The sequence below is a fragment of the Elephas maximus genome, chromosome 8 (assembly GCF_024166365.1).
Source record: "Elephas maximus indicus isolate mEleMax1 chromosome 8, mEleMax1 primary haplotype, whole genome shotgun sequence".
Taxonomy (NCBI): domain Eukaryota; kingdom Metazoa; phylum Chordata; class Mammalia; order Proboscidea; family Elephantidae; genus Elephas; species Elephas maximus.
This window is the reverse complement of record NC_064826.1, coordinates 101,045,080-101,068,912: the sequence shown is the minus strand read 5'-3', so window position 1 is coordinate 101,068,912 and position 23,833 is coordinate 101,045,080. Positions and strand designations below refer to the sequence as shown.

At 38.6% G+C, this 23,833-nt stretch overlaps 1 protein-coding gene across 7 annotated transcripts in view; it reads right to left on the bottom strand.

Moving 5' to 3' along the window:
• Window positions 1-7,021, bottom strand: part of POU6F2 (POU class 6 homeobox 2) — a 586,518-nt gene extending 579,497 nt beyond the window's left edge. For 4 of the 7 annotated variants that reach the window (XM_049893986.1, XM_049893978.1, XM_049893984.1 and 1 more), the window contains exons 1-2: window positions 6,910-7,021; window positions 3,815-3,874 (exon numbers count right to left, since the gene is read on the bottom strand). In XM_049893986.1, the coding sequence (XP_049749943.1) occupies window positions 3,815-3,853 (39 nt within the window). In that variant the 5' untranslated portion in view covers window positions 3,854-3,874; window positions 6,910-7,021. Of the gene's footprint in view, window positions 1-3,814; window positions 3,876-6,909 lie in introns of those variants that run through there. The other 3 variants (XM_049893979.1, XM_049893981.1, XM_049893980.1) reach the window with 2 other exon arrangements.
• Window positions 7,022-23,833: the final 16,812 nt, after the last annotated feature.

The following is a 23,833-nucleotide window of genomic DNA, read 5'->3' as shown; positions in this document are numbered from 1 at the left end:
GCATCTTGTCAAATCTGGCTGAGAGATTAAGTTTCCCAATTCAGAATTCAATATTCTAACCCTAAGGATATAAGATCCAAGCTGGAACATTCTGTTTTCAAAAATAGATAAAATCGTTTCAGCCCAGGGACCAGTTTGCCCTGGCCATAACGATGGATCATCAGGACTGGCACTAAGTGAAATAAGTTTGATGTTCTTGGTTTTATTCGTGCAACACTAAAGAGCATTTTACATTTGTCCCAACTCTCAACCTTTTCTCCAAGAGGTTGAAAGAGGCTTGTTTACTGTTCTTCAGGGCTTACAAACTAACTTGCTCTGTCTGAAGCAGGTCTGGCCTACTACAGCCTGCGGTTGTGAGCCTGGCTCCCTCCTTACCCATGCCTGGCCTTCAATTTTACAGGAATAGAGCTGAAGATCTATTTATCTACTTTGGATATTAACTTCTTACAGCTTCTGGTATTCATGCCTCTGTGTTAGTGCCATGTTTGCCTCTCACTCTCAAAAATAAAGAATTCAATTTTTAAAAATCATCTATATGTATGCCGCACTGAAAACTAAGCACTTTGTAAATGATACCTATTGGTCTTTTAAAGAGGAGTTTTGTGATGGGCGCTAAAAAAAAACATTTAACAGGTATTTAATCCTCCTAAGTACACCTGTGTCTTTAAGTTTTTAGGTGTTAGCGGTGCATATTTTGTTTTTAAAATAGCTTCTAATTATTCATCAAAAATCAAATTTGTAAAACGTGCAGAGGCAACATCAGACTCAGCCCCCGGAACATCTTTTGTAATAAGACTGCTACTTCGCAGCATGTGAACACTGGTTAAACTCTGGTGAAAAGCTCCGAAAACAAACAGTGGCCCTTAATATTGAAATGTGTGCTCTATGGCACATGCGCTATGAAGTTTTTTTGTTTGTTTTTAATTTTCCTTTGCCTTTAGTTTTATTTTTCCTGTCTTAATATATTGTTTCACTGCTTGTTTGTATCATCTACAATTGCTAGGGGAGATGAATTAAGCTTAAAAATAACAGAAACAGTAACGAAGAAGCAAGTGTGTTGTTAAGCTTTCTGCCAGCATTTTGCTTTGTTTTGCTTGAGGTCTCGTCTTGCTTTTGAGTGCCCTTTCTTCCCTCGACAGCCCACAATGATTCACTTTTTACTTGTTACTCATCAAACTGACTTTGGATTACAGTGGAAAAGAGAAAGAAAGCTGACTGAGAAACACCAGTGACGACAGTGACGGAAGAGCGCAAAATGCCAGAGAGAATGCTCTTCAGTAACGACACCCTTTTCATTAAAGTGGCAAAGCATTTATTTGCATCTCTGGCCCTAGAAGGAGAGATCTGGAAATTGTATGGGTATCTCTACCAGTACAATTGTTTTCACCCCTGGAAAAAATAACTGAAACTGGTGAAATTTAGAATAATTTCTTGATCTTCAATTTTTTCTCTTGATCTAATGGTTAGAAAAAAAAAAAAAATGCTGCTGAGGGAAGCAGAGATATGGCACACTGAGAATCAGTACTAAGTATCAACAGCTAATCTCGGTCTTTTGAAGGAAGAGTCCTTCATATCACCAGGGTTTTAAAGCTAGTGATAAAACAAAAAGCTATTTTCCGAAGCCCAGCTAACTTGAAAAATAAGGTGTTTTAAAACCTAGACAGTTGCCTTTAGTATAAATAATCAGAGGTGTTTTCAATTATTTCACCATTTAATGCAATGGTTTTATATTTAGGCGCTGCGACAATAATAGCATTGTTTTTAGCTAGAGTAAGTATGAAGAAAATAACACAAGCTTATAACAAACCAGGAAGGAATTTATCAAATAAAAATTAAGCAATTTTCACAATGGGCTCACATGGTAGAACTGGGAGGAACAACAACAAAAACCAGAAAGAAAAATGAATTTCCTTCCTGAAATGTAATAATTGTCTCTCCCTAATAACTCCTTCTTCAATTTGAGTTCCAGAAGAAATGAGTAAAAAGTAAAACTGGTACAAATCTTGATTCTACTTATGGACCAGCTCAAGACAATATGGCTCAACAGAGCAATTCACATGCACCCTAAAGCAAGGCCTGACTCACTAATTTACTTTGTATCAAAAAAAGAAGAAAGAGGAAAAAGAACAGACAGGCAAGATGGAGATTATATTTCGAGCAGCTATTATCTCCCAATAAAGGTTTTGCCATAAAATATAAATCAATGTAAAGGTTGTATAATTTAGATTTTCTTTTAGTGTTCAGATGATAGCCAGTATTTATCTTTGGTGCACATCAAGTCTTACCTTTTGATATTTGCATCTTATTTCATAACTTTACTTTCTGCTCTGTCAGGTGTTAAAAAAAAAAAAAGCAAAGAACAACCTTTACAATGTTGCTATGCAATTAAAAGGTGGAGTTTTTCAATATGTGCATACATGTTAGTTAAATTTACTAAATTTAGTTAAATTGAGTAAAAAGAAAATGAAGAAAAAAAAGGGTGCTTTAAACTGTTCAATGAAATGCAGTTTACATGGAAAGAAATGGTTAAACAAAAAAGCCTTTCACTGACACATTTTGCATATAAAACCCACTGCTGTCATAGGAAACATTATATTCAAATTTTATTTCACAAACATTCTAGTTTATTGTTGCAGCAACATCTCTGCGTATGGTAGAAATACAAATCCATAGGCTTTGAAGTTCTTAAACATTAAAAAATGATATTTGAATAGAAGATAGTGAAGGGTTCATTAACTGATCTCAGAAACAGAAAAGGAAATTTAGTTTCAGGACCCAATTTCATGTGCTGGTTGTCTAGTATTATCATTAACATTATTGTACATTATTATCAATATATTGGTAAATTTGACTCTAATGGACAAAATTGGTTTCACAAATTAGGCACCTGCTCAGGTAACAAAATGAACTTAAAATATATTCTGAAGGTAAGAAAAACTGAGCACATCCAATAAAAAATAAAAAACTAACATCAAACTTTCCTCTAAGTACAGGTGGAATATTAAGAGAAGTGCTTAAAGTCAATGAGTAATAAATATTACAAATTCAATTTTGGTGAGTTCAGTACTTACCAAATTAATACTAGCACTAATTTTGTGTTCAGAAAAAATAATCCCTAATTAACTTGTATTTCTCTGGCATACCATTCGCCTATAATGCCCTGAGGGGGGAAAAGTATTCTCAATTAAATTCAAGTATTAGTAAGTTCACACCAAAAAATCACAAATTCGTTGAAGCAATATGTCAGTTTCAAAAATGGGCATTCAGACACACAAAAATGACTTTTGTTATGCTATATGAGAGTTATACTTGACATGTGTAAAACAAGGCTAGAGTAGCCCTCCCACCCCAATTTAATTATTCTGTGTGAGGGAGGAAACACAGTCTAAAAGGACTGAGGAAGCTCTGGGGTGTCTTATTCACACACTGCCGGGGCCCCTCCCTCCATAGGTGCTCTCGGTCTGATACCAGCCTGGGCGTGTTCTAGGTAAACAAACAGTTCTTAAAGCTACATTACTTTGTGGAAAAGGGCAGGGTAAAACCAGCCCACATACAAAACTACTTCTAACACAAATGAGAATTTTAAGGGGTGAAACAATATGGGCAGAGATGGGGAGAATGGTGACTCAATGTGAAGTATATAACCACCAAATTGTTGAAGGGGTCTGTGTTCTGTTGTGTATATTTTCACACACACACACAAAAACTAATTGTTTCTGTACTAAAACAACTACCAGTAAATATCTTGTGATTTAAAATCTTCACTAGAGAAACCCTGCAGTGAGACACAGGCAAGACAAACACACTGACTGACCTGCTCTCTGCTCCCCACTTCTAAACCCCTCGCCCACATGTGCAGCACCGTCTCAGACACCTGCATTCAATTTCAAATACACAACTTTAAAACATTTTAAATTGCCTAAATCTACCTCAAAAAAAAAAAGACTGATTTTCCCAGTAGGGAAAAAATTGCAAACGTTGTTGACTGAACTATGGCAATTAAATACGGTTCTTCACAGTTCTACTAGAACTTTAGCGATACCAACTGGAAGTGTATCCATAAACACTTTGATGTGGTTGTGTCTCTCCCATTCCTAGTAAGCTCACAGATAGGCTTGATAAATATATTTATCTAATTTGCCTCATCTGTTGTTTTTATTAACAACTAATTTAATATCCTCTGTTCTGTAATATTTATTTGCAAAAGTCCGCCTATAGACATGTGCAGACAGCCTGGACCCTCAGGCCTGTGTGTCAAGATGGCAGGCTGGCCAGGGGTCCTCTGGGGACAGCAGTGCCAGAAGGGGGATTGGACCTGGTGACCTGTCTGCAGGAGATGGGGGGGTGTGAAAAACAGGAGGTCTGTAATACTGATGAACTAATCTGTCACTCACAAGCTCAGATCTGCAAAAAGGAAAAGATGCAGTAGACATTTAATGAACGTGGGAGCTGGAAATGCAAGTCTTCATTTCTAAATAATATTCAAACCCCTGGTTCAGAACCTCCTTAACTGTTTCGTCTGAACTGATGCGAAATTTTCTGAAAGAAAACAATCCATCCTACCGTTCAAAGGGCTAAGAAGCTTGCTACAGACAACTGCTATCAAAAATCAGGGTTTGATATCCAAAAACTGTCCGATTGAACCAAGTTTCTTGATCTTGATACACTAGGCAGAGTTTGTTCTTCCAAGTACTAGACTGCTTGCTTAATTGCTCGCTTTGGGGAGGGCAAACCCTGGGGGAAAGGCATATATGAGCAATATCTGCTGGTGGAGTTGGTACTCTCTCCCGAGATGGATTAGGGCAAGCAAAGCAGGGAAGTCTGCCCCTTCCCTCCGTGGGAGCATGTGTGGATATTTAATCCTAGAGGTGAATGAAAAAACCTGAAGAACAGATTTCCTGAGTATCTTTCAGTACTCTAAGTGGGAAAACATCATTGAAAATCGGTCATTTGCTCCTCCAACCCAAAGCCATTTAGGAACAGAACACAGAACAGAAAAAAAAAGGGGGGGGGCAATAATAATTATTATTCCAATATGTATTTAAGCAGGGACTCATACAACTTTTTTTTATAATTTGCATTATCAAATGGGACAGTTCACGCCTGCTGAGTAGTTCTAAGGTGTTATTTAAATCAAGAGCTGCAAAATAAATTGTCTTTTTCTGGCTCTGAGGGACTGCAAAGGCAGATTCTTTTCAAGTTCTTTTTCTGATGGCTAGAAGCAGTCATATGAGTAAATACTCTTAGCTTTGCTATAATAATGAAAATGAATTCATTTCAAATGTCTATGCCACCTTTCCTCTTGCATCTATAGCTAAGGTTTCGATTTAGGTTTTCTGACTTTTCAGGTATGTGTATGGGTCAGTTTGCTATTTTTCTTTCCCGTTTGAATACTTAGTGTTTCGATTTCAAATAAAAAATTAGGATTTTAGATTCTCCATTTTTAGTACAGAAATTTTACTAGCTTGACAATAAGTATATCCGAGTTTTTTTAACAAATAATTTATGAGAGATAACATTTTTGGAAAACTTGTGGCTACTCTGAGGCTGCACTATTTAATAAGTATTCATAAAAAGTCATTAACATGCATAGTTCCTGGACATGCTGAGCCTTTAAAAGTTACTTAGTATATGCGCAAAACACAGAGCTCCAAAAGAGTAAAGACCAATTTTAAATGCTGACAAATTAGAAGTTATGTCTGGGATCTATAAAGTATACACCTATTCTTTTTAGAAGTATATATATGTGTGTTTTTAAAGTATGTACCTTTACTATGGGTTTCCAGTAAATAATACTGAATAACAAACCAGAAGTATCTCTCCTGAATTTTCACCAAGCTTCCCCCCTCCCCCCAAATGAGGGAAATGTATACAAAAGGAAATCTTATTCCTTATTTGGGAGTGAAGCACAATAACGTTGCCCAGAATTAAGTATCATAACTATCACATATAGAAGAGACAGCATGCTTGCCACCAAAGAAAAGTTTTATTAAACAGGACAAGACAGTTGTCAGGGGCTCAAGCTTTATTTATATGTGAAAAAGTCATCTATTTTAACAGGTATTTATGAAATTCTGTACTCCACAGTGATTTTACCATTATTTTATATACTTGCTCATCAGCGAGCTCTTACGTGAAAATGGCTATTAAGACTCTACAAAATCAGTCTTCCATATTTTCTCCTGACAAATGTATGCCCACCCTTCACTTTCTACATGTCTATATAAGAAAAAAAAAATAAGTTGGAAGTTTTAAACATCTATTTTTCTGTTGAAGCACATAGTGACTGCTTTGAAAATAGTGTGAGACTGTGGTAAACATAGTATTATATATCTGACATTTTCCATCTAAAAATACATTATGAAGCACGCTGGTGTTAATAAACCATGTGCTTTCAGAGCCCTGAAATCCTTTGCCATAATTTTGATGAAAACAGAATAAGATGATATATTTCCCCCACGGTCTTAATACATAGGCAACAAATTTTATGTTATCACCTTACCAGCTTGTCTTGATTAGAAAGGGTACCCAAAAAAAGAAAGAAAAAAAGAAACTTTTCAGAGTTTTTAAATATTCGTAACCATATTCTGATTTACGAGTTAACAGTTCCTAAGTCAGCATAGATAGCTTAGAAATTTTGGAGTCAAAAATATATTACCAAGAAAAAAAGAAAAAGAAAATCACATATATTCCCTTTTCCTCACCCCACCCCCATCATAGTCAGAAAAATAACCCTCCCTCTGCAGCAGGATCCTATCATTCCTTTCACCACTTCGGTTATTGGAAGGCAAATGAAAATACAATGACCCTTTCCTCTTCCGATTTAGCTTGCAACGCCAACATTTACACACAAACATAAACTACCGACTTCACAGAATGAACCCAACAGAAAGAGCAAGACTCACTGACCCATTTGGAAGACAAAGGCGACAGAAGAGGAAAGCTCTAAAAATCAGCTGGTGAGGCCTCTGAGAGAGATTCTTCTGGCATTTCATCACAGCAGCCCCAGACCAGTTCACCTCCCTGGATACAGGGAGGAGGAACTAAATAGAGCTGTTTATTAAAGCTGTTGTGCTGGATTGCATTAGGACGTGCCAGCAGACCACCTGGACCTTTCAGATTGTGGCAGTGTTTAATTTGCAGCCGGCCCCTCTGCAGCAGCCAAGACTCCTAGTACATTTACCAGACTCAATCGCGCACTATCTGGGTTAGAAGTAAAGGCACACATATTTATATATTTATATATTTATATGATCCATATGTAGAGAGAGCAAGCAAGAAGAATACAGGCAATATAAAAATACTGAACAGCATTAGAAAAATTTTAACTATCACCCAGGAAGCATAACACTTTATTCTCTTCTCACACTTTTATTTCTTGCAGAGATAAGAATCTAAGCAGAAAAATCCATTTTCAAAATAGAATTTTTAAACATTTGGACAGAATTAGAAATTAGATTTGTCCTTGGGTTTTTTGTTGCTGTTGTTGTTTTAGTTTTTCTTTGTAAGCATCACATTGAAGTTTTAAGCTGAGGTTTCCAGAGCAGATTTAATGGGTGCCTTTTGCCTTTCGCACTTTCAGCACTACGCTGGCAGGTAGCTGAAGATACAGATAGAAAGATGGTACTGTAAATATGAATTATGTGAATCATATGGTGAGACCCTTGTGGAAAAAAGGGGAGTTGAGAAATGGCTGACTCCATACCTGACCAATTACAGCTTGCATGGTCCCCGTGTCCTGCTGCGCTGAGAGATCGCAATCCATCATATGTTGTCTTTGAAAAGGAGAATGTGGGTTTCTGGCATGCATCTGTCAATCAATTTCTGCACTCACAACCATCACCAAAAGCAAGGGGAAAAAAAGTCAAGCTGCTCCACCAAATAGGATGAAACCGTCATGTGACCTCCGGCACACACGCACACACATTCTCTACCTCCATAGAGCGTAAGAATTTTCTGTAGATATGAAATGACATTGACAAATATCCAATACCAAGTAAATAAAGTGAGACAAACAGCTATTCGCCAAAGACAAAACATTGCCTGTAATCTTCCGCTAAAGGTTTAACAAACCTGAGGATTTTTTTTTTTTTTTAATGCTTTGGAAATCTATGGAACAAACAAAAAAAAACAAAATTGACTGTCTATTTTATGTGATTGTTGAGACTTTGATTTCTACACCATCATATAAATCTAAAAAATTATAGCCTTATTACTCTATTTCTCTTAAGCTGTCCCTAATGATTTTATTTTCAGGCTCCCCTAAGTGACCTTTTGAAAATATGCTACAGTTTTATTTTTAAAAAGTCGCCTTTATAGAAATGCTTGAAATGTTAACCATCGCATAACAAAAATATCCTGATATTTGTTGATCGGGAATGGATATATACAACCATTTCTGTACATGGTGATGACCACTCAAATATAAAATATTCAAAGTGTGTAAATAGTAGTCGCTAAACTTTTCATCTTCTGAAAGGTTAGGAAATGATTTACGTGTGGCTCAGCTAAACTGATGTAATGTGATGACAAATATTTTAACTTTTTTCATTTAAGTTAGGCTATTTGATCTTTTATTTGATCCCATACACTCCAGGATAGATTGCTGAAGTACTATATGGGCTATTGCCAGGGTGACATGAAGACAGCCTAGTAGTTTTTTAACCCTTTCAGGATTAAGACTGGAAAGTGATTTCCAAAACAACTCCAGAAGCTGCAAAATTGCTCTTTGAAAATCCAAAACTATCAGTGGTATCCATTAACTGTGTAGCCTTGTGGAGTTAACATTTGCATCCACTTTTTTAACCAAAGTTGGTGTACTCACCCTAACTTTCCAAACATTTTTTACAAGAAACTTTGTGTTTTTAAAATGAGATCTTTTTTAGAGGCTTAAAACTGAAATTTAGCTTGAGAGGCAGGGGGAATTAGGAGGAATATTTAATACATAATATATAGTATTATACATATTGTAATATTACATTAAAGAATAGCTTGAAAAATAAAAGGAGCTTCGAGTAAGAAAAAAAAGTTCTACACTTTTTTAAAAAGCTTTAAGAGGAAAGAACAAAGGATTGAAATTCCGTATACTTCTCATTAAATGCTACCCACAAATAAACATATTTACACACTCAAGTCAGCATGCAAGAACAAAAAGAAACCATACATCAACTGGGCAGCCCTCTTGGGGCCTGGACAATTGGAAAGGCCCTTCTAAACGTTATTAAAATGTTTAGTGTTAACCGTTGGCGCTGAAACCCTAGGGTCCATGCCCTGAGACGCACGGGAATACCCCCGGCGTTTCTGCAGTCGGCCTAGGTTAGAACGCTGCTCGCGCACTGTCACCGCCTCTGGCCACCCAGGGGGAGGCAGGGCCAGCCCAGCCGGGAAGCTGGGGACCGCGGCTGCCAAGGGACCGGCGAGGACTGAGCCAAATTTGTCGGGAACCTACGGGATCAGAGAGGGAAGGTGGGGCGCCTCTGCTGCTGATCTCGCTTTCCTGAAACCCTCCGCGGCAGACACTAGACAGATCCGGAGTGTGATGGGACCAGGGAAAAGTTGCACAGGAAGGGAGGGTTGGCCTCCCAACCTCGGCCGAGCTGAGCAGCCTCCACTGCATGTCTGATTCTTCGTTCCTGTCACAGCGGCCAAGCCTGGAGCATCCTGCGGAGCCACCCTCCAGGGCGCAGGAGTGTCTCGCGCCCGCCGCCTGCTCCCGCTGGGAAGGGGATGGAAGAGAGCCCTGAGGCTGGGATCACCACTAGACACTCTGAGATGCAGCCTGAGTTTTCCACACGTCCCCTCCTTGGAGGCTCAACTTCTTCGGAATCTAAGCTCCCTGGGACCTCCCAGGAGTCTCTTTGTTGTGGAGGTGGCCAGGCTGTAGAATGAGGCCCAAGACCCTCCAGTGTCGCTCCATCACCCAGATTATGTTGCTCCAGGTTGGGACAGGGACAGCACTGTTTGCTTACACTCTGGTTGTCTATATAACCATCTGGCCTATCTTAATTACACTCATATGCCACTTAACGTCCCTTTGGACAACTTTCTAAGGCATATATGTCCCTGGTCTTCCCCCCACCCCTCGAAATTCAATTCATTAGAGCTCTTTAAATTCGTGTTTGTAAACATTTAACACAGGAAAAAAAAATCCATCATTCTTAGCTCAGGAGGTGGAAGCAGGACCTATGAGAACAGTGTTCAAGACAGGGCTTCCACTTTAACCTGTGCATGGTCCTGCCCGGGCTGAACTACCTTCAAAGCTTGCTAACTCAGGGAAACCTGTGCAGGTGTCTGGAGCCTGCAGAGTGCCAGCTTCAAGGGCAGCATCCTGAGCCTGCTGGGTGCTGGTATCTGGGGCAGGGCCCTTCTCTGAACTTTGCCTACTGGCGTTGATGATCAGCCAAGTTCATGATCATCTTTGCTAGCCACCCATATATCAAGATCTCCACATCGCCTTTGGAATCCAACTGATTCACACAGAGAAATGGTCTGTGACACACACTAGACACATGGGATGTGCTCTCCGCCCTGACTGAAGATTGCTTCCACCAGCCACTCCTCCATGTGAACTCTATACGGTGTATAATACGGTGTTTACACGTCCAAATCACATAACATCCTATTTCACAGAACGTGTCGTGAACATTAAGTAATATATCGCTGTATAATCATTGTTATTAGTCAACACTGATGGAGCCCTGTACCAGGCACTGTACAAGCACTTCATGTTGTATTATCTCATCAGAGCCTCATAACAACTCAGTGAGCCAAGTGCAATTGTTCCCATTTACAGATGAAGCTAAAGAAAAAAAAATTATTGCCCAAGATTAGCAGAGCCAAGATTTGAATCTGCTCTGAATCCAAAGATGGTGCTTTTCACATGAAACCTGGAAGTCAGGTAAGATTCGAAATAATGGCTACCACGTATAAAGTACTCACTCATTCAGCAGTTATTTATGAATTCTGTCTGCGTGCCAGGTACTTTGCTAGAGACAGAACAAAACAGATTCTCATGGATCCTAAAAACATTCTAGTGGTTTGGACACACGTTAGTCAAATAATCACAGAAATGTTAAAATTAAAACTTAAATGATAGGAGCTATAGAGGCGAGCAACAGAGTGATGTGAGAACTTACATCAAAGGGATTGACAAAGTCTTGGGTGTGTGTCACTCATAGCAACTCATATAGGGTCACTATGAGTCCGAATCAACTCAACAGCAACGAGTTTAATGAGTTTTGAGTGTGTGTGAAAAGGGAGTTGTTGTTATTGTTAGGTGCTGTCAAGTCAGTTCTGACTCCTAGCAAAACACCGCCTGGTCCTGCACCATCCTCACAATCATTGTTATGCTTGAGCCCATTGTTGCAGCCACTGTGTCAATCCATTTCCTTGAGGGTCTCCCTCTTTTTAACTCTCTACTCTACCAAGCATGATGTCCTTCTCCAGGGACTGGTCCCTCCTGATAACATGCTTCTAAGGAGCATTCGGGTTGTACTTCTTCCAAGACAAATTTGTTCATTCTTCTGTCCATGGTACATTCAACATTCTTTGCCAACACCACAATTCAAAGGCATCAATTCTTCTTTGGGCTATCTTATTCATTGTCCAGCATTCACACGCATATGAGGTGACTGAAAACACCATGGCTTGGGTCAGGTGCACCTTAGTCCTCAAAGTGATATCTTTGCTTTTCAACATTTTAAAGAGGTCTTTTGTAGCAAATTTGCCCCATGCGATATGTCCTTTGATATCTTGACTGCTCCTTCCATGGCAGTTGATTGTGGATCCAAGTGAAATGAAATCCTTGACAACTTCATTATTTTCTCCGTTTATCATGATGTTGCTTATTGGTCCAGTTGTGAGGATTTTTGTTTTCTTTATGTTGAGGTGTAAATCCACACTGAAGGCTGTGGTCTTTGATCTTCTTCAGTACGTGCTTCAAGTCCTCTTCACTTTAAGCAAGCAAGGTTGTGTCATCTGCATATCAGAGGTTGTTAAAAAGAGTCCTCCTCCAATCGTGAAGCCATGTTTTTTCTTCAAGTAGTCAGCATACAGATTGAATAAATATGGTGAAAGGATACAATCTTGGCTTTAAACCACACAGTATCCCCTTGTTCTGTTCGATCTACTGTCTCTTGGTCTAAGTACAGGTTCCTCATGAGCATAATTAGTGTTCTGGAATTCCCATTCTTTACAATGTTATCCATAATTTGTTGTAATTCACATAGTCAAATGCCTTTGCATAGTCAATAAAACACATATAAACATCTTTTTGGTATTCTCTGCTTTCAGCCAGGATCCATCTGGTGTTAGCAATGATATACCTCATTCCATGTCCTCTTCTGAATCCAGCTTATATTTCTGGCTGTTCCCTTTTGATGTACTGCTACAACCACTTTTGAATGATCTTTAGCAAAATTTTATTTGTGTGTTATACTAATGATATTGCTCAATAATTTTCACTTTTGTTGGATCACCTTCCTTGGGAATAGGCATAAATATGGATCTCTTCCAGTCAGTTGGCCAGGTAGCTGTCTTCCGAATCTTTGGCATAGATGAGTGAGAAATGCCAGTGCTGCTTCCGTTTGTTGAAACATCTCAACTGGTATTCCATCAACTTCTAGAGCCTTGTTTTTCTCCAGTGCCTTCAGTGCAGCTTGGACCTCTTCCTTCAATACCATTGGTTCTTAATCATATGCTACCTCCTTAAATGGTGGAATGTCAACTGCTTCTTTTTGGTGGAACGTGGCTCTATGTATTCCTTCCTTCTTATTTTGATGATTACTGCATCGTTTAATATTTTTCCTGTAGAATCCTTCAATATTGCAACTCAAGGCTTGAAATTTTTCTTCAGTTCTTTCAGCTTGAAGAGTGCTGAGTGTGTTCTTCCCTTTTGGTTTTCTATCTCCCGGTCTTTTCACATTTCATTATAATACTTTATTTTGCCTTCTAGAGCTGCCCTTTGAAATCATCTGTTCAGCTCTTCTACTTCATCATTTTCTCCTTTCACTTAACCTACTCTATGTTCAAGAGCGACTTTCAGAGTCTGTCTATGTGCCAGGCGCTTTCTAGAGACACAACAAAACAGATCCCCATGGATCTTACATTCTAGTGGTTTGGACACATGTTAGCTAAATAATCACAGAAATGTCAAAATTAAAAATTATGGTAGAAGCTATAGAGGTAAGCAACAGAATAATGTGAGAACTTACATCAAAGGGACTGACCAAGTCTTGGGTGTGTGTGACTCATAACCACTTACATAGGATCACTGTGAGTTGGAATTGACTCTGCAGCAATGGGTTTAATGGGTTTTGAGTGTGTATGAAGGGGGAGTTGTTTCATGCAAACCTTCCCTAAGCAATTGACTTGGAACAAACTCAAATTGAAGGATGATAGGAGAAAGGGAAGGAAAATTCCAAAGGTCATAATCACCATGGCTAATTGCAGGAGCTCAAAGAAAGCTCTGTGTCTTGTGTGGAGCACAGACAGTAAGGGAGAGAGACACTGAAGGCAAAGGCCCAATCATGCAGGGTCTCATGGGGTTTGTCAAAGATGCCAGGAGCACTGAGAATGTTTTAAGCAGAGTACTCTCACACCTCAATTTGAAAGATCTCTGTGGCTTTAAAGAGTTTGGGGTGAGGGATGGGGTACAAAGGTTAATTTGGTGAAACTGGTTATAGGGTGGGAGTCCTGGTGATGCAAGGAACTGAATGGTTTTAAGATACGAGGTATAATTCACAGAACTTGGTGACTGATTGATAGTGGCACTTGAAGGAGAGGGAGATGTCCTGATTTGAACAAAATATAGTTGGTGCTGCCATTTACTGGGCTAGGGAATCTTGGAGGAAGACAAGATTGGCGAAGCGCAATGGGTATCATAAGTTTGGTTTGAGATCTACTATCTTGTTTTATTTTCACCAGATCCTAAGGATAAAAATGATTATCTCCATTTTCCAGACGAGGAATCTACGATTTAGAAAGATGAAGTGACTTGCCCAGTGGCAGGCAGTGGCAGGGAAGGTCCACCTGAGGATAAAGTCCAGGCTCTTAGCCTCTACATTATACTGCTTTGGAATTCATTGGTAGTTCTGAGCTTGTCCAGTTGATTACATTTTCCTACCAGGGGAAGAAGTATGGAATGTATGGCTAATTGCCTCCATGAACAACTGCCTCCTTTGCCATGAGACCAGAACTTGATGGTGCCTGGCTACAATTACTGAACATTTTGATCAGCTTCCGTAGAAGAATCCTGATCAAAAGGGGGAAAATGCAGAAAAGAATTTCAAATTCTTATGGACTCTAGACTTTCTGGAGCCATTGAGGTAGATGAACCCCTGAAATTATTACCCTGAGATAATCTTTGAATCTTGAACCAAATATATACCCTGAAGTCTTCTTAAGGCTGAACAATAATTTAACTTAACTAGTAAAAAAGGTCTGCATTATGCTCTTTTAAGAACTATATATATTGGATCAAATTGACAACAGCAACTCAAAAGATTAGATGGGAACATTAGGGGGCAGTGAGTTCATGTTAATGAGAGAGGAGCAATTCAGGAAAGGAGGGTGAGAATGGTTGCACAACTCAAAGAATGTAATCAATGCCATTAAACGGTACATGTAGAAACTGTCAAATTGGTGACTGCTTTGCTGTGTATAGTCTCAACAACAATAACAAAATAAATAAAATTTATAGGAAAAAATTTTTTTTTACCAGGAAACCAAGATACATGACTAGAACTTTTCTTAGGAGTCTCCATTTCCTAGTTCTCCAGATGGCATGAATTCAGACAGCTTACTTTGGTACAGGAAACCCTGGTGGCATAGTGGTTAAGTGCTACGGCTGCTAACCAAAGGGTTGGCAGTTCGAATCTGCCAGGCATTCCTCAGAAACTCTATGGGGCAGTTCTGCTCTGTCCTGTAGGGTCACTATGAGTCGAAATTTACTCGACGGCACTGGGCTTCGTTTGGTTTGGTACTTTGGTACACACATTTGTTTAGGACCCTAAGGCTCTGTCCAATAAAATGGAAGAACTGGACTCCAGGTCTAGCATGGTGATGATAGGAAGGGTATAAAGCTAAAAGCACAAAGGTAATTTTTGAATTATTCAACTCAGCAACTTTTATTTAGCATCTACCGTGAAAAGGAACCCGAGGGCGGTGGGGCAGAGGTTAGGAGCTATGGCTACTAACCAAAAGGACAGCAGTTCAAATCCACCAGCCACTTCTTGGAAACCCTGTGGGGCAATTCTACCCTGTCCTATAAAGTCACTATGAGTTGGAATTGACAGCAACAGGTTTGTGTGTAAGATTTCCTGGTAAGCACTCTGGGTAATAAAAAAACAGATACTTAAAAAGACCTGCTTCCTAACATCCAAACAGTCATAATCTAGTGGGAGACAAAGACACATATAAATGATATAAATATCATGCATATTGCTTTTTAAAAATCCATAAACCAAGTGCTGTACTCTTAGCTTAAAAAATTTATCTGAGGGGTTGTTTGATTCTAGCTAGTCGAAGATGCCTCCATTTTTGAGCAATATATTAGGATCTACTCCATTCCTTTCCTCTGACTGGTGGTGTGGCTTGGGAAAGTGGCAACTTCTGTGACTCATGCATTTCTCATTTTATAATGGCCATAATAACCTCTTACAGGTACTGTAAGGACTGAGGGAGATGATGTTTTGTGAAAGCCTATTGAATTATACTCTGTAGGTACCCAGAAAGATGTTAGTTACATTTCCATATGGGAGGACTTTAGAGAGACCAAAACCAAACCCACTGCCATCAAGTTGATCCCGACCCATAGAGACAGGGAAGATGAATTCAGGGGTAGGGGGGAATCACGGAAGGCTCCCTGAAGATGGAGGAAGGATTTTGGTTGTCATATAAACAGAGGGCAGCTTCTATTTTGAGCAAGGAGAACAGCCTGAGCAAAACTATGTGTTCCCCAACAGTGTGAGGTGGTAGACACTTCTAAGATTAGAACAAAGAAAGACAAATGAGAGAGGTAGGGGGACTTCAAATTGTTTCCATTCCTACTTCCACAGTAGAATTTAGGAAAGAAATTTCCTTAAGTGACAGATTTTACTATTATCATCACCACTTCTGCTTTCCCCTCTCCCCACCAAATCTCTATAAAACCAGGCATTCTCCGATGCTGTAAGACTACCTTCCTGTAGCACAGGTGAGCTAGGTAGGCCCTTTCCCAATAATGACCATGTTGTATACAAGACAACAATGTGAAAGTAGCTCACCAAGATTCAAAAGGAAGAGGCCCCATCATTGCCCAAAACTCCTATCCCTGCCAGCGTCTCAAGATAGGGATGCCCTTAATGTTTAATCATTAAACCACAAAGGATAAAATGCAGCACTGGGAACCAGGATAAAATGGGAGTGCTGGTCGTCTATTTGTACTCAACAAATATTTTGCAGTGTTTAGAGGTGAGAAGAGATTTATAGCTGGATGCTTGTAGAATGCAAAAACCAAAAGAAGAAAAAAGTGGATAGATGATTCAGCAAAAGTCACCAAGGTGAAACCGTTCCTACTGAGGTAGTATATTTCTACTTATGCTAGCACAAAGTGTAGGTTTGTCTCAATTCTATACTATCTGTCCTTCCTGTCTGTTGAGACCTATCCTTTCTCTGTTGTTGTTTGTTTCTTTTATTTTTCCATTTCTCTACTGCTCTTTGCTTTTTAATTTCTACCCTTCCTGGTCTCTACAGGTTAATTTCACCATTCCTCCAACTAGTTGTTTGTTGTTTGTTTTTTCAGGTCTCCCCACACCCCTACTCTTACATGTCCACATGACTTTGACCTTCCTACAATAGGCATCATGGCAGAGAATTCTCTGCAGCAGGGACAATCAGGCAGTTGTCTGGAGTCACATGACTGTGGAGGCTGATGTGGAAACCAAATGACAGGAGACAACTTAGTGGGAGTACATACACACACTCAGGGCCTCTGCTTGACTTCCCTTTCTGCATCTTCAGTTCACTCCCCTTAAGACATGTTCTTCTTCTCTTTTTCAAGGTCAAATTTTCCTGGGATTCCATTGGGTACCATCAATCTCTGGAATGTCCTTTTGCCTTCTCTATTTTCCCACCCTCCCCTTCCCAGTATTACATTTTTTTAAAGCATTTCTTTGGAACTGTCTTCCCACCACCATAAGCTTCCTTAAGTAACATTAGGCTGATTTTACTTTCACACGACCTTAAGCAATAAAATTAATCTCTACCCTGGGGTCTTTTGTTGTTGTTTTCAGATTTCTGAAGAAGTTGAGGTCAGGAAAAGCAACGAAATAAAAAAGATTATTTTTAAAAGAGAAATGGGGGAAGGAGACTCCAGCACACGAAGCTGACCCAAGGGCTGGAGAGTCAGCAGCAATGCAGAGCCAGGGCACCTTCAGTTGTGAGGACCTGGAATTCACAGTTTTCATCTATAACATAATTTGGGAGCCCTGTTTTTCCCCTGAGAAATAGTGACAAGATATTGCCTTTAAAATGAACAGCTGAGAAGTCCAAGAGCCTGTTTACTCTGAACAAGCATGACCTGTAAATATTCTAATGCATTATCAGAACCCTGACTTTGTCATGTCTTCTACCAGGTGACTGTGTCCTGGAGAAAAACAGAAAAAGTAAATGCAAGGAGCCAATTGTCACTTAATTTTCATTTGTCCTTTTCTTGAAATGCTTTGGTTACAGTTATGCTTTTTGGTCTCCCAAAATATATTTCTTTTGCCTGAACATCCTTAGAAAGAGACAATGAAGTGCTTTTGCGTTTCAATAGGCACTTTCTGCAGTATTGGTGCCTGAGCCCAAACACTAACACAAAACTTCTCATGAAAATTCTCCACACCCTGCTTCCTTATAGCAACAGTACACTAGGGGGACTTTTCCCCTTTATTTCATGGCTTTAGTTCCACATGCTTGAAAAAGCTAAATACTACTGTCCAACTTGTATCAGTAAGTTCACAGCACTTGAACCTAGTTACGTTGTTTTAAAGCAGTTTTTAGTGGATGTCTGAAGGGAGCCAGATTCATTCATAAGCATATATTACTTATGTTATCATATAATCAGTTTATTATCTTTAAGTGAGTTAATAAACTTTTTTTAATTTCTCAGCTTTAATACAGGTAGTCCCCGACTTACGGTGCATTTGAGTTATGATGAACCACACTTACAATTTTTTTTGTGTGCATCTTATCATTAGTAATATACTACATACAATGTTGTAGTGTGTAATTTACTGATGTTATGATTCTCGGATGTTCATTCACAGATGCTCGATTTTATGATTTACTGTTCAAAACACTGCTGTATAGATTTAGTTTTCTAAACTAAATCAGGGGCTTCAGTTGCTTGAAAACACAGACCCAAACGCTGATTGCTTTGCTAAAGTCAATAGGCAGATTTGAGAAGCAGTGAGATGTTACCAGGAAATATATGAAGAAAAAAAGAAAAGGACCGTACAGACAACCCTCATTAGTTTTCTGACTAGAAATGCCATCTCCATTCCCAAGAATAATCCAGATGATCCAGAACCTTCCACAAGTGGAATTATTACCGAAACTGATAAAATACCAACATCATCCAAACCTTCATCATTGGAGTAAAATTTTTATGATCTCTGTATTTTCTACCTATGTATGCATGTATTAAAATATATCTGTAAGTTTTTATATGTTTCCAACCCCCAAAGACAGATAAAGATCTAATTTGTAAAGATACTGATAATAACACAAGGTAACAAAAATGTAGCTAAATAAAATACAATAGAAAGTCAGGGAGAACAGAGAGGAAGGAGAAGGAAGAAAAGTGCAAGAGAGACCAGGAGGCTGGATCCTGAAGAGTGTGAGGGTGGGTGAGAAATTCCCCACTACATCCCCTTAGGTGAATGAGACTTACAAATCGAGGTAGCTAATAAAAAAAAAATAAAAAATTTTATTTTATTTTATTTTATTTTTTTTTACTCAGTGTTAACTGAATATGTTGTTGTTACCATTGAGCTTTTTTTTTTTTCCCCAGCATTGTAAATCTTCTTTGATTCCCAAATCTTCAGCGATGTTTGCTACTCACACCAAACCTGGTATGAGGGACATTTCTCAGGGGAGAAGAGGATGAAGTTCACGACTGATCATACCTAGGTCTTATCAATATCTGCAACACTTCCATAACCTCAATTCCAAGCCTCCTATTCTACTACCATGCTTCCATATATTTAGAACTTACTCCAATTCCACCATTTCTTTTACCCCATTGGGACCCAACACCACTGACCCCCTTTTCATACTTCACATCATTTCCTTCCTAAACAAGCTTAAATTTCATGGTTCATAACTATAAACATTCCCCTGTTGAAAGGAGAGAGCAGCTGGTTTTGTGACCTTTGCTCTAGCTGAGACGTAAAGTCAGATTGCACAAACGATTTAAGTGTTCAGCTGCTAACAAAAAGATCGGCAGTTCAAAACCACCCAGAGGGTGTATATCGGTTTTTGTGAGAGAGACTGACTTGATTTGTAAACTTTCACTTAAAGCACAATAAAAATTATTTTAAAAAAAAGAAAACCTGAAGGAATCCTGTTCCTGGTATAGCAAAAAGTAACACCCCTACATATAGATGCCGCCATAGGACATACATTATTCCCATAGAAAAGAAATCCCATTAAAGATAAGCTTACAATAAAAAATTACAAAACATAAAAAAAAAAAAAAAAAAACACCCAGAGACACCTTGGAAAAAAGGCAATCTACTTAAGAAAAATCAGCCATTGAAAACACTATGGGGTGCAGTTCTACTCTGAAACACATGGGGTCACCGTGAGTCAGAATCAAGTGAAGGGCAACTGGAAAAAAACTTTAAAAATAGGTTAAGGCTCACAACCTGTTTCATCAAACAGTTTTGCTACTTATTGATGACCATTGTCTGAAGTTTTTTTGTTACAAGTTGCAAACTGGTGATTTTTTTTAATGCTGTAATTTCTTCTGTATTTATTAGCACTAATTCTCTGTTCAGAAAACTTGCCCTCATCCACTGAGCATACTTGATCTCTCTGAAACACAGTTATTACTGCAAAGGCAGGATAAATGCCCAGTTCTTTCCCTTTCATTATCAATTTTAAGAGTAATGAGTTTGCGTCCTAGCAACTTCCACTATTGCACAGTGAGTTATGTTTTATTTTTCCTTTTTATTCTTTTTTTAATACCCCTAATAACTCATAGGTTTTTATATTTTCCGTGAGTTTTAAACAATTACAATCATTACTCTTATTGATGATCAAATTGTCACATCTTTTGCCAGTGGAGCCCATCAAGCTGGCTGTGTGTACTTTTGACATGATCCCATTAGCCTTTGATAGTTTCCTTGTCTTTTGGACCAAAAAGATATTCCAGAATTTTCATATATATTTCCTACACCAGTTCTAGGGTCTGCAAAATTTTTTTCTTACACACTGAGCTACTTAAAGGTAGATGGGTGAGCATTAAGCATCCTATGACAAATATACAGTATTTTCAATTTTAACCCAGTCTTGGATGACAAACTCTCTAATCAGGGTAGTTTTTATAATTAATATTCAAAGCCTGAAATTGTCCTGTCAAGATTCTTAAAACCAAAAAAAAAAAAAAAACAAACAAATCCATTGCTGACTCATACTGACCCTATAGGACAGAATAGAACTGCCCCATAGGGTTTCCAAGATGCAGATGGTGGATTCAAACTGCCAACCTTTTGGTTAGCAGCTGAGATCTTAACCACTGCACAACCAGGGCTCCTCAAAATTCTTAGCAGTGATTAAAACAAACTCGGGAACACTATAGGAAAACCTTCTGTTTTTACTTATTTATTTTATATTTACCAATTCAACAATTCCTACATGTACATTTCAGTGACACTGATTACGTTCTTCAAGTTGTGCAACTATTCTCACATTCATTTTCTGAATTGTTGCTCCCCCATTAACATAAACTCATTACCCTCTAAATTTTCTATCAGATCTTTTGAGTTGCTGCTGTCAATTTGATCCCATATAGATAGTTCTTAAAAGAGCACAATGCTCAAGGTTGACATTCTTTGCTAGTTCAGCTATTCAGTTTTAAGAAGACTTCACGGATATTTTTGGTTTAAGTTTTAGAGATTATCTCAGGGCAATAGTTTCAGGAGTTTTTCCAGCCTCCATGGCTCCAGAAAGTATGGGGTCTGTTAGAATGTGAAATTCTGTTCTGCATTTTCCCCCTTTTCACCAGAATTCCTCTATAGAATCTTTGATCAAAATTTGCAGTAACGGTAGCCAGGCACCATCTAATTCTTCTGGTCTTATGGCAAAGGAGGCAGTTGTTCATGGAGGCAATTAGCCACACATCCCATTTCCTCTTCTTATTCTTAACTTTCCTTCTTCCTCTGTTGCTCCAGTTGAATAGAGGTCAACTGTGCCTTAGATAGCCACTTGCAAGCTTTTAAGATCCCAGGTACTATGCAATGAACTAGAAGGTAGAATAGAAGCACTAAACACGTTATTAGGCCAATTAACTGGAATGTGCCATGAAACCATGACCCTAAGCCTACAAACCAAGGAACCAAATCCCGTGAGGTGTTTGTTCGTACATAAGCAGCCTCAGCAGCTACTTTTTTTTTTTTTTGGTCATTGTGGTAAGTATGCCTGTCACAACTTTTGCCAATTCAACCTTTTACAGGTGTACAACTTATTATCAGCAGCTACATTAATTGGCTGTGCCACCTTACTCTTAATCAATTTTTCCATCATCGTAAACCAAAACTCAGTGCTCCATAAACAATAGGCCCCTCTTCTCCCTCCTGATCACCCCAGGCAACCACTTTATTTCTGGACTTTCAATTCTATTTCATTGGTCTATGTGTCTATTGGAAACCCTGGTGGCGCAGTGGTTAAATGCTATGGCCGCTAACCAAAGGGTCAGCAGTTCAAATCCACCAGGCGCTCCTCAGAAACTCTATGGGGTAGTCCTACTCTGTCCTGTAGGGTCGCTATGAGTCGGAATCGACTCAACAGCACTGGGTTTGGTTTGGTTTTTATTTTTTTTTTAAACCAGGCTGTTTTGATTATTGTAGCTGTATGATATGTTTTAAAATCAGGAAATGTGAGTCCTCCCACCCTGTTCTTCTCCTTCAACATTACTGCAGCTATTTGGGGCCTTCTACCATTCCATGTAAATTTGAGGACTGGTTTTTCCATTTCTGTAAGGAAGGCTGTTAGAATTTTGATCAGGATTGTACTGAATCTTTAGATTGCTTTGGGTAGTATTGACATCTTAATATTAAGTCTCCCAATCCATGAACATGGAACATCTTTCAATTTATTTAAGTCTTCATTAATCTCTTTCAGCAATGTTTTATAATTTTCATTGTCTAAGTCCTTCACTTCCCTGGTTAAATTTATTCCTAGGTGTTCTATTCTCTTAGGTGCTATTATAAATGGAATCATTTCCCTAATTTCTCACTCTTAGTGTATAGAAATCCAACTGATTTTTTTGTTCATTGACCTTGTGCCCTGCAACTTTGCTAAATTCCTCTATTATCTCTAGAAGCTTTCCTGTGTATTCTTTGGGATTTTCCATATATAGGATTATGACATCTGTGAATAGAGATAATTTCTTTTTCTTGTCTTATTGCTCTGGCTAGGACTTTTCATACAATGTTGAATAGAAGTGGTGAGAGCGGGCACCCCTTGTTTTGTTTCCAATTTCAAAGGGGAAGCTCTCAATTTTTCTCCATTAAGTATAATGTTGACTGTTGGTTTTTCATATATGCCCTGAATTATATTGAAGAATTTCCCTTCTATTTCAATCTTCTTGGGGGTGTTTCATCAAGAAAGGTGTTAGATTTTGTCAAATGCTTTTCTGCATCCATGGAGATGATCATGTGGCTCTTTTCCTTTGCCCTGTAGACATCATGTATTACATTGATTGATTTTCTAATGTTGAATCACCCCCACATTCCCGGAATAAATCCCAGTTGGTCATGGTGTATGACTCTTTTTATATGCTGTTTTATTCTGTCTGCTAGTATTTTGTTGAGGGTTTTTACATCTGTATTCATAAGGGATACTCTCTGGTAGTTTTCTTTTCTTGTGGTGTCTTTGTCTTGTTTTGGTATCAGGGTTATATTTGCTTCATGGCATGAATTAGGGAGTATTCTTTCCTTTTCTATATTTCGGAAGAGTTTAAACAGAATTGGTGTCAATTCTTCTCTAAATATTTGGTAGGATTCCCCCAATGAAGCTATATGGCTCAGGACTTGTTGTTGGAAGATTTTTGATCAGGGATTCTGTCTCTTCACTTGTTATGGGTCTGTTGAGATTTTCTGTTTCCTCTTGAGTCAGACTGGGTATGTTGTGTGCTTCTAAGAGTTTGTCCATTTCATCTCCATTACTCAGTTTGTTGCCGTACAGTTGTTCATATTATTCTGTCATAATTCTCTTTATTTCTAATGGGTCAGTTGTAAGGTCTCCAATTTCACTTCTTATTTTGGTCATTTATATCTTTTCTCTTTTTTTCTTTTTGAGACTAGCTAAAGATTTGTCAATTTTATTAAACTTTTCAAAGAATCAGCTTCTGGTTTGTTAATTCTTTTGTTTTTTATTTGATTTATTTCTGCTCTGATCTTTGTTATTTCCTTTCTTTTGGTGGGTTTGAGCTCAGTTTCATCTTCCCTTTCTAGTTCCTCAACTTGTAGAGTTAGACTGTTGTTTTGAGATCATTCTTCTTTTTTCATGTAGGCATTTATTGCCGTAAGTTTCCCTCTGAGCATTGCCTTTACTGCACCCCATAAGTTTTGGTATGCTGTGCTTTCAT